The 12,156-nt window shown below is 36.9% G+C and overlaps 1 protein-coding gene across 3 annotated transcripts in view; it reads right to left on the bottom strand.

Annotated features, from left to right (window-relative positions):
- Nucleotides 1-3,865: 3,865 nt before the first annotated feature.
- LOC126195463 (D-2-hydroxyglutarate dehydrogenase, mitochondrial) overlaps nucleotides 3,866-12,156 on the bottom strand; it is a 74,769-nt gene continuing 66,478 nt past the window's right edge. The window contains exons 7-8 of one of the 3 annotated variants that reach the window (XM_049934100.1): nucleotides 10,669-10,837; nucleotides 3,866-4,973 (exon numbers count right to left, since the gene is read on the bottom strand). In XM_049934100.1, coding sequence (XP_049790057.1) covers nucleotides 4,720-4,973; nucleotides 10,669-10,837 — 423 coding nt within the window. In that variant the 3' untranslated portion in view covers nucleotides 3,866-4,719. Of the gene's footprint in view, nucleotides 4,974-10,451; nucleotides 10,621-10,668; nucleotides 10,838-12,156 lie in introns of all 3 variants that reach the window. The other 2 variants (XM_049934093.1, XM_049934107.1) reach the window with 2 other exon arrangements.

Genomic DNA, 12,156 nt, shown 5'->3' with positions numbered 1-12,156 from the left:
TACAAGAGTACTGCCCGTTGCCCCAATACGCGCTTTGCTGCAAAGAGGACTGATACAGATGGTGTCAATAGAGATGAGACCCAACTGAAATCGCTAAAATAGAACAAGCCTCAAAGTCTAATGGAAGCCCACTCAGATACTATATTGAATTTGCAACTGTGTTAACCCTCGTTTAACACACCGTACATTGCACATTTAGTCGGTTCATGAAGAAGCTGTGCTTTGTCGCGCTGCATAAATTTACACTGCTTTACTGAGGTATCAATAACAAGCTCCGATTCTTTCAAGACCAGAAGTGTCGCGTATAAAACAGCCTCAAACGTCTGACTACAAATGAGTCGATATATTAAGATGCATTAAATATTTGACGTTAAGCACATAAGCGAAGAAAAGTTTTAAAAAGGTTTGAAACGATAATATGCTTGCATTTTGTCGCAACTCGCAGAGTGTTCTCATTATTAAACACTGAATGAATATTGTATGGATAAATTGCACTCGATTCCAAGCAAAAGCTCATTTTTCACGCAGCGCAATGTTTATGACGTCATATCTCATGAACTATACGTCGTACAATGATATAACTTTGCAGGTACATTCAATGGCATATGTGAACACTGTCCGCAAAATGCATTGCGGATAGATTAAGCAGTAAGGAAGTAATAAAACTGAAACGTCATGCCGGATGTTGAAATTTTATTAAATGAACAGTGAAACTGTGATATAAATTTTCCTTCCTTCGTCATTTTGCGGAAGATGTCAGCGAGGAAAAGTTCACTAAAGGTTTGAAATCATGTATGAAGTTTGTTGTAAGCTGCTAAGTGCTCTCATTCTTAAATAGTGGGTAAATATAGCCTGGGTAATTGGCGTCCCGTGGGTTACGCTGCCTGAAGACATGTACGAGAACACAGTCTCTCAATATAATACTTGTCTTCCTGTGTTAAACCTGTAATATAAGATTATACATCGTAATGATTGTATTAAAATAGAATTTTAAATTCGAACAATAATAATATAATATTGAAAATCAAATTATTGTTGCATCTGGGAGCTGAACATGTGCACCATGAACCGGGATAACTGCTCAGAAGCATAGACACTGACGCACGGTAGTGTAGAAACTGTCACGAAACCAGCCGAGGGCAAAATCCATGCATTTTGCGCATTTATTTACTTATATTTAGGTACAAAAGCCAACTATTGGTTTTGCGTTAGCATGGAAGTAAATCCACATGTGTCACAAAAATTCGCTCCGAAAACCCAGATCCTAAAATTCATGTAAAATTTAAATGTGCTGTTCGTATTATTTGTATCTAAGCACGTACATATGTCGTAGTATATTGTGTATTTTGAAAGTTAAATGCAACGAAAAACGAATTTAGTGATGTAGCATCAATTAATTGTAATTTACGTTCGTGCTTTATACGGTTTTAGCAGCAGTATCCTCATTAAAATGCACTTCGTCCGAAATTTTGATGTATGTCTATGTGAATAAACCTTTTGAGAATTTTCGGAAGGGATAAGTGTTGTGCATAATATTCACCGATGAGCCAAAAAATTATGACCAGCTGTTTAACAGCGTGTTGTTCCACTTTTCAAACACAGTACAATAGAGTTTCTTGGCATGGATTCTACAACTCCTCGATATGATTCTAGAAGTATGTGGCGCAGATGTCTACGCACAGGTCAAGCAATTCCCGCAAATTACAGGATGATGGTTTACAGGCACGCAGCTGGGGCCGATACGTGTTCCAGTGGGTACAGATCAGGCACATTTGCTGGTCAAGACATCAATATGAGTTCACTATAATACCTCCTCAAACCACTGTAGCACGATTTTGATCCCGAAACACGGCCAGTTACCTGTTGAAAGATGCCATCGCCGTAGGGGAGAACCGATGCAGGTGTTCGCAACAATGTTCATGTAGTTCACTGCTCTCATGATGCCTTCGACAACCACCACAGATCCCATGGAAGCCATCTCAATGTACCCCGTAGCATAATTTTGTCCACCGGCCTGCACATCTTTATCTTTGGTGTGGTACATGCTTTGTGGACGCGCGGTCTAGGCACCTTGTCAAGATTTGCGCGGCTCCCTCCTCCCCCCCCCCCCCCCACCTCCGTCAGATGTTCCAGTCCTTCCTTGGGATTGGGTGTGTGTATTGCCCTTAGTGTAAGTTAGTTTAAGTTAGATTATGTAGTGTGTAAGCTTAGGGACCGATGACCTCAGGAGTTTGGTCCCATAAGACCTTATTACAAATTTCCAAATCTCCATGCTTCGTGCAGCCATTCGCCTGGATAAGATAATTGATCAACCACATATCTTTTTTAATATATATATATATATATATATATATATATATATATATATATATATATATATATATATATATAATATTTATTTGCTGCTTTTGAACACACACACACACACACACAGTTGCTCACATTTTTTCTTACTGACATACTTTTGTGTGTGTATCATTCTTAACATTACTAACCTCTCACTGTGAAGACTTAGATCAACAAGAATATTGTATGACTCCTAGGCTTGGCAGCATTATGACAGAAATTGTTGGTATTTGTAAGGATTAGAAGGGTTTGGTCTCCTGCTTATTGGTATTGCCTTTCTTGCCATTGGAAGCACTGAAATTGCTGGGTAGTCTCAAAAATCTGCTAATACCTGGTACGATCAATTTATCGCTTTCAGGTGTCTTGTCGTTTCACTAATATAGCTTGAAAGACAAACCCTTGAGTGGATTACCAGATGCCTACGTGTGCTGATACTTACATCATTTAATGCCAGGAAACCATCGCCACCTCCATAAAAGTAGTAGTAGTAGTAGTAGTAGTAGTAGTAGTAGTAATAATAAAATAATAATGAAAACTTAAAATATCTATAAAAGCTGTCACATCATGCTTCTGTCACCAAGGATTTCACTATTTATCAAAGTTTGTGTGAGAATTACATGAAATTTTATCTGTCAGCAGGCACTGTATCTCACCTTTTCTTATGTTATCCACATGGAGAATTAGTAGACTGATGATATGGCACGATTTTCTGATAAAATTCATAATTTTTCCTTAATGAACGTGTTAATCTGGCAATATTATTTTACATTTCTATCTTACTTAACCAGCATAGAGCCCAATATTATGACAGAAATCAGCTGTCAGCAATGGAAATACAAGGATGTGACTAGTCAAATATGTAATATACTGGCCATAGGACAACTACGTTATGCTTCCAGCCCATCATCTTCCTCTTGTCGATTGCTTACTCTTCACTTGCAGGCATATCTCCATTGGAGACTATTTACAAATACCACAAGAGCACCGCATGTTGTGGACATGATGCTGTATACAAACAGTCTGTTGACACACTTATTGTTACAGGTGTCTCCAGAGGGCATCAGCCAGGCTTCTGAACAGGGTGGGCATCAGGAAACTGGCTCCACTGCTATCGAGGAAAAAAATACTGTGTCATGTCATGGGGTTGTGGACTTACTTTCGTATGCTGGATTCTTAAGGTGAAGCGTAACCTCGAATGGCTGCATTTAACTGCTCACTCTGTTCTGGCCAGGAGAGAGGTACAATCGCAGTTCATCAATCAGAACTTGCTGCACTGCTTCATGGTACTCTGCACGGCATGGCCCTCTTACAATGACTGCTGTATAATGACTCATAACGAGGCTTCTCTCAGAATTGAGTTTACATCGGAGAAGATTGTTTTTCCTATTCTCAAGTGAACACAAATGATCCTTCAATTGTTATTAGGACTTGTGAACTTGTGCCATTTTTCATAAAGAAATCACAATATTTTTAATAACAACTTATATTGTGTCATTCAACCGTAACAGACACACACTTGCCAAAAATATACATGATATAAAATTAAATATTTCACTTTGTATGTTTACAATATACATGTTCTCAGGAGTAAGTGCATTCATAAACAAAATGCTACTAACAGTCTTAGTTGATTATCAATGATGATTAACAGCAAAGATACACGAAATGACTAGCTTAGACATTATTTATGAGTAAGTATCCTTTTTATGAAAGTGAATTTTGACACTGTGTCCCCCAAAATATTTATTTGTTTCACTGAACAATACTTTCAGGACTATTATTACTATTTTGTAAATATGCTATTATTTGAGCAAATAACAATTTAAATCTAGTTGTAAATAATAGATATAATTCTTATCAGTGATCATTATTGCATATTCATTCTTACACTTCTTCAGGGGTTATAGAATGTACCACTTGTGTCTAAAGAATCACTTTAACTAGTAAGAACATCTTTTGTACTAGTTATTTGTTACAGTTCATTTCATTTCTCCAGAATAAAATTCTCAAATATAAATTGGTCTTATCAAAACATAAGTGCATTTATTGCAAGCAACATCATCTCTTCTGCTTCTGTCATAAATGGTCTTAATAAAATAAATATGACAGCAACCTCAGAAGAAACAGCATTGCTGTTTAAGTACTTATCTCATTACAAAATCTTTGATTTTATTGTTGGTAAGTTCCTTTGTTTTCTTCAGTCAATGGTATTCACTATTCACACAATTGAATCAGAATTTTTTTTATAGGTCTTAGTTAAATAAAAATTAACCGCACACATTAAAAGATATTTTCAGGTTGTTATATAAATGTGAATCAGTATATCTGAAAACATTTCACAAAAACATGAGGATACTGTCTGCCTAGCTCAGCTCATTCTGGAAGCACCTTGTACGGATTTAAAATGCCTTTGGGATCCATAAGTTTCTTTATCTGCTGCATTAACCCAATGGCACTCTGTGACTTGGAATAATGCATTACCTTTGGTTTCTTGAAGCCAATACCATGTTCTGCCGATATACTTCCTCGTACCTGTGATGTCCATTTGAAAACATATGACTCTATTAGAGAGTCAAGATCATGCTCATACTGCTTGGAAGTCACATTGAGATGCAAATTTCCATCACCTGTGCATACAATCAGATTCTATAGATTATAACTGAAAGTGTACTTCATTTTAGAGTAAAAGATCAAATAAAGTACACTATAACATTAATTTAGTAACATAGGAAAACTAGTACTGAGTAAGTAATAACCTAGGTCTAAAAAAAGAGGGAAATGTCATTAGCACATTATACTTATTAAATACCCTGAGTAGCAATCATGCAACAAATAAATGTTGCTGACTAAAAATAGTGAAAAAAAGAGATTTTATATATCGCTGGGAAATGGGTCATGGGCAGGATCAATGGAACCCACTGAGAAAATAATGTGAGAGGACCCACAACAAATAAGGGCCAAAGATAACAAAGTGAGATGAAGATAACTAAAGATAATAATAAAGAAAATAGCAGCACGGGAGGTATGTATCTACTAATGAGACAGTATGAAGGAAAGTGTTTGGTAATGAGTTTCAGTTGTTTTTGTGCATGAAGTATGGAGTAAGCAACATGTAATTACATGTGTAGCCATAGTGTTACAGCTGAGCTGATAGTTACTGATATGATGATATCTTTATTTTATATTTTCATTGCTCTTTTGCAATGCAATAGGAACAACAGCCTCATGAAGAAACTTCTGATAGAATAACAATGTGTGAGGGCTAGGCCTTGAATCAGGATATTTGTGTTTAGTAGCTATGCTCGTACCAACTTAATCATCTGAGTACACTTCACAACAAATTCAGTGCTTCAGTCTACTAATATTTCTTACCCAGCTCCTGATCATTTTATGGCGCTGATATTACAACAACATAAATTCCAGGGTGGAAACAGTAACCAGTAATAAAGAAACGCAGATACTCAGTAGAAGTGCACTGATATGCCCTCACATAACGTGTGTGTGTGTTTAAAAAGTTTTGGCTTGGAGGCTAATAACATATCTGAGTTGTTATATGTGTGAATGCACCAAACATCAATCAGTTTCAAGTAAGTGGTTGCCTTTCCACATTATCGGTCCTGAATGTTGACTATAATGTTATTCAGCTATTCCTTTTATTCTATGTGCAGTGAGATTCTATTCAGTCAGTGGGGTACAAAATAAAGATTAGAGTTTAATGTCCCGTTGACATAATTAGAAAAGAAGCAACTGTCCAATCACTGAGCTGAAGTCAGTCATGGAAGACCTAAATCAGAATGAGAACATTGAGGATTTTAACCTCTCTCCTCCCAAATACAAGTCAAGTGTTTTAAGCATTATGGTATCTTGCCCCCTGAAGTTAATGTACTACAATTATTATACTGTGAATTCAACTGAGCAAAATAATTCAAAATAATAAAGAAGCTTACTTTTGCTACATTTAAATTCTTGTCGATAAGCAAAGCATTTGTGAAGGAGTGTGATCTTATTTTGATAAGTTTTTCCTGTAAGAAACAGTTTGAAGAAACATTCTGAAAATGCCTTGGAGCAATGCTTGTGTCTTTTTATTACTGAAACATTAATTGATTTCCAGAAGACTGTGACCAATGCAATGATATTATTTTAAGGTGTGTTTGCAAGATAAGGATAAGACTCCACTGTTTTCTCTTTTAGTGATGTATTAGATGTAACATATGAAAACAGACAATTATCTCAAGGCAGTATAAATGTCAAGAATATGTAAAAGTAGATTTCTGTCCAACAAATTAATGTTAAATAATATTAAATGATATTCAATGCTAAAAGACTGGAACTAAACTGAGGTGACAAAAATCATGGAATACCTCCTAATATTGTGTTGGACCTCCCTCAGATTAAACAAGTCATTAGAAGTTCCCCGCAGAAATACTGAGCCATGTTTTATAGCCATTTATAATTGCAAAAATGTTGCTGGTGCTGGATTTTGTGAATGAACTGACCTCTTGATTATGTGCTCCATGGGATTCACGTCAGATAATCTGGGTAGCCAAATCATTTCCTCGGGTTGTCCAGAGCGTTCTTCAAACCAATCACAAACAACTGTGGCCCAATGGCAAGGAGCACTGTCATCCATACAAATTCCATCATTCTTTGGGAACCACAAATGGCTGCAGCTGGTCTGCAAGTAGTCAAAATTAACCATTTCCAGTCAATGATTGGTTCAGTTGGACAAGAGAAGGCAGACCGTTCCTTGTAAACACAGCCCACACCATTATAGGGCCACCACAAGCTTGCACAGTGCCTTGTTGACAGCTTGGGTCCATGGGTTCATGGGGTCTATGTCACATTCAAACCCTACCATCAGCTATTACCAACTGAAATTGGAACTCATCTGATCAGGCCATGGTTTTCCAATTGTGTAGGGTCCAACTGATATGATCACTAGCCCAGGAGATGCACTGTAGGCAAAGACACTCATGTCGGTTGTTTGCTGTCATAGTCCATTAACGCCAAATTTCGCAGCTCCATCCCTACAGATTTCTGCAGTTATTTCATGCAAAGTTGCTTGCCTGTTTGCAATGACAACTCTACACAAATGGTGCTGCTCTCAGTCATTAAGTGAAGGCCGTTGGCCACTGTGTTGTCTGTGGTGAGAGGTTATGCCTGAAATTTAGTATTTGTGACACATTCTGGACACTGTGGATCTTGGAATATTGAATTATCTAACAATTTCAAAAACATAATGTCCACATCTAGGTCCAACTATTATTCTTCATTCGAAGTGTCTTAATTCTGGCATGGGGTCATAATAACAATGGAAACCTTTTGATATGAATCATCTGAGCACAAATGACAGCTCTGCCAATGCACTGCCTTTTAGTCCTCATGTATGCAATACTACATTCATGTGTATGTGCATATCGCTATCCCATGACTTTTGTCACTTCAGTGTATATACACAAAGTAGCCTTGAGACAGAGATATGAAATTTGTAAGCTTTATAATAGTTGCTTATGCACTAAACACACCAAAATATAACTAAACACAAAGCAGAAAACTATTGCAGATAGGAAATATAATTCTGGCACAGTCGTCTGGGAATATAAAGTATCTAAAGCAATCAATGACTGCTTTACCTACAGAGCTAATTCTGAAATAGTTCAACTAGTATTTGAGCACATACTACACAACATAGAGAATGTTTCATTACGAAAATAACAGTATAAATTATTCTAAAGGGAGGAATGACAATTAAAAAGTTAGTGTCTCACAAAGCATAATAAGGTGCACAGACGTGGAGCACAAACAAATGAGTGGTGTGGTCTTGCCCTTTCAAAGGGATCTGTTATGGGTGACACACACACACACACACACACACACACACACACACACACACACAAAGAGAGAGAGAGAAATTGGCTTCTCTGACAAATTCTTTTCCAATACCACTCCTCGCTGATCATTGTGGATACTATTTGTTTGTACATTAGCATCTCCTGTGCCTATCGCCTTGCTGACATTCAACATTAACTTTTTCAGCAGCCACCTACTATCGAAGCCACCTCATTGGCCCACCACTTCCTTATTCACAAGAATACATATATAAATAAATCTACAGAACTACCGTGCGTATATGAATGACACTGTCTCATTCCAGTTTGGGTACTATCTACAGAAATCCTTCCTATCTACTCACAATCTTAAATCTTAATTAATCAGTTAGGTCATGATCTCGACCCATGATAATGACACTAATATGCTGTTGCCTTCAGAATCTCAATATCTGATTTACCCTCCAATTTTAATTCTAAGCCTAATGAACCATCTTCCTGCTTCTTAATCTCCAGCTTTGCAGCTGCCACATTAAAACCTGTGGGAGCAACTAATCACTAACACCACTTATGCAATACAATAAAGAATACAGCAGATATGCTGTATAAGAGTTGTGAGCAGCTCTCTGTATTCATTTTGCAGACGTGCATCTGGGAGAAATCACACATCAATCAAACAGGGAAAAACCGTGTTTAATGAGAAGGATGGGGGTTCTATAGTGTGGAGTCAGACTAGAAATCTGCAATAGCTAATGAAAATTAAGTAGTAGCAATAAAAGGAAGATAATCTCATGTTAAGAAAAATGTACGTCAGGTACGCAGCTTATCACCACCGTTCTTGAGCCTGTATGTCAAAGAAGACTTGGTCGAAGTGAAAGGAAAATTAATCAATAGAAGTAACAGGAATTGATACCAAAGCTAGCATCCTTGCTGAAAGTAAGGTAGATTTAAAAGAAATTTTTAATGGCAAACTACTTTCTTCTTCTACGAGTCCATTAATGGATTTTGGCAACCATGATGCATCTTTATTCTATAAAGCACAGTATGTAGTAGTTGATCTGCACTACAATATGCAGTAGTTGATCTGTGCTTGGTAGGCATGCCCACTGCTTTATGTTATTTGACAACAGTGCTCTTCTTTGCCCTTTTCTTCCCTTTTATTATCAACTGTGGAAATATGTACTTATATTTGATGTTCCATAAGATATGTCCTAGGTATAGAGTTTTTTCTATTTCTTGCTGTCAACGGTGTAACAGTTCAAATAGTGAGACTAAAGTATGGAGATAAGGTTAAGCTCAATATTGGTCATGCTTCAATCAAAGGGAGCAGGTGGGAAGCCAACAGCTTTGGCTGTGAGGAGAGGGGCTGGCTAGATGGCGTTTTCCGGCGATCAAGAGGGTTACTGCCACTCGCTCAGTGACGAGAGCCCCGGGAACACTGGACATGGAGAATTTATCCCATTCTTTGCAATTTTTGTCCACGATGCATTGTGAACCCTGGAACCACTAAGAACTCTGAGGCTGTTTTGCAAACTTGGAATGGAGGTGTCTTGGGAACTGCTAAACACCAAACATCGCTACATAAAAGTGCTAACCCCTATTCCATTATTTTTATAAGTTATCATCTGTTTTCTATAAGCTTCCCAAACAAGCTTGTGTTTCATACAGCAGCCAGTTAAGTATTTTAATATTCAGTATATTACATGCACATGATTCATATGTCCTCATTTTTTAGTACATTCATTAGTAATCATCTTACGTCCTTATAACACAAAAAATGAGAAGTTGGCAACCTACATCCATTTCAAATGAGTCATATATGCTCTACCAATCTATGACCTATTTGGGATTCTGTACAGAGAATTTTTTATATGGAAATATGTCAAATGAAAGAGTGAAATATTTTATAATAATACAGAATTTTATGAACCCCTTCAAATATTTTCATGCAGATGATGTTCTGTTTCTATAACCATTTGAAGTCATCTGTTTTTCCAATGAGTACACCAGTCCCAACTCTTTGACTTGTTTCTATCTTAAAATGACAACTCGATGATCACACATGGGCACTGAGATACATAAAACAACCAACATAATTGATACATTTAAGAGACATGCAACAAGCACACTGATGGCTATTATTTGTCTGATCCGTATCTTAAAATGACAACTACATCATCATACATGGACAATCAAATGCAGAAAAAGGCAACATAACTGATACATTTAAGAGACGCACTGGATTTGAAATACAAAATAAAGTCATGCGTCTCTTACCAACATGTCCGTATCCAGTCACTCTCATAGCTTTTGTCTCTCTCAACATTTCTGCTACTTTGGGAACAGCAGCGTAGAACATCTTAGATGGTAATGAGATATCATATTTGTAGACATATCCATCATGTACTAGTCCTTCTGCCACACGCTCACGCAGCTGCCATAATTGCTGGTGAACACACAGTGAGACTGAATTAGTATTTCATTCATCACTTACCCAAATGACCAAAGCCTGAGATGCGGAGAGCATTGCTGTTCTGAAGATGAGACTTCAAAATTGGCACTAAACTGTAATAGTGCTGTAAAGGTACAGTCACATCACATGTGTACAAATGTCCATCCAGTTGTAAAGCTTCTGCCATACGTTCTCTCAGCTCCCACATAGACTACGAGACAAATCCGTTCTTAGTCCTTTAACATGCAAGCATGTTCACAGAAAGAAATTTATAATGATAAAACATAAAGCAAAATCTCCAAGCTATGCAACAGAAATATAAATCTGTCCTGGCTCTACAACTCAGATTCAGTGAGTGCTGTCATTATATCTTCTCCTTACAAACATCAGTATTCTGCTGCTTCTGTAACTTCAGTCAAAGTCTTGTTTACAGTTGATTTGTACAAAATGTGTTACACAAATGTTAATAAAAGCACATTGACATAAAGCCATGCAATTTAACATCGTCTGTTGCAGTCTTTGTATGTGTTACTTGCAATTAAAAAAAAAAAAGTAATTTGTTAAAGAATAGAATTCTGCTGTTACAAAATTTAACAGTACTGATGTAACTGACTAATATTAAGATACTAATAGAAGATAAACAGCTGTATTTAACATTCTGAGAAAGGAGTAGCTTTTTTTTAGAGTAGCAGCTTTCGTTTTAATTTACTAAATTACATTACCATAGATGCAAGTACACTGGAGCACTACTGTATGGTTTAATGATTATGCCACCCTCTTGAATAAAATATTACAGGCAAAAATTAATTCCTATTTGAATCTCTGGGTAGGAATTATTCAGATGGTGCTGTCATCAGAAAAAACAAAATTGGTGTTCTACGAGTTGGAGTGTGGAATGTTAGCCCCTTATTCAGGTAGGTAGGTAGGTAGAGAATTTAAAAAGAGAAATCCATAGCATAAATAAGATATAGTAGGAATCAGTGAAGTGGGGTGCTAGGAAGGACTGGCCTTCTGGTCTGGCAAGTAATGGATTACAAATACAAACATGAATAGGGTTAATGCAGGAGCAGGTCTTATAATGAATAAAACGACTGGAATGTGGGTAAGCTACTACGAACAGCATGGTGAATACATTATAGTGGCCAAGACGAAGCCCACACCCACCACAGTTCTACATGTTTATATTCTACTAGCTCTATAGATAAGACAGAGACTGAAAGAATGTAGGATGAGATAAAAGAAATTATTCATCAGGTCTTTAAGGGAGATGAAAATTCAATTGCGGTGGAGAACAGGAATTTGACAGAAACAAAAGGATAAGAAGGAAATACCTATAATAGGAGGATGCAGACTGGGAGAAAGGAATGAGAAGGAAAGCCACCTGTTAGAATTATGCACAGAGAATAATTTAATTAATAATACTTTGTTTAAGAATCACAAAAGGAGGCTGCACTTGTGGAAGACACTCAGGAGCCACTGGAAGATTTCAAGTTAAATAATATGTTGATGGCAGTGATTTAAAATGCACAC

Source organism: Schistocerca nitens, chromosome 1, assembly GCF_023898315.1.
Source record: "Schistocerca nitens isolate TAMUIC-IGC-003100 chromosome 1, iqSchNite1.1, whole genome shotgun sequence".
NCBI lineage: Eukaryota > Metazoa > Arthropoda > Insecta > Orthoptera > Acrididae > Schistocerca > Schistocerca nitens.
This window is presented reverse-complemented; position numbering and strand designations above follow the sequence as displayed.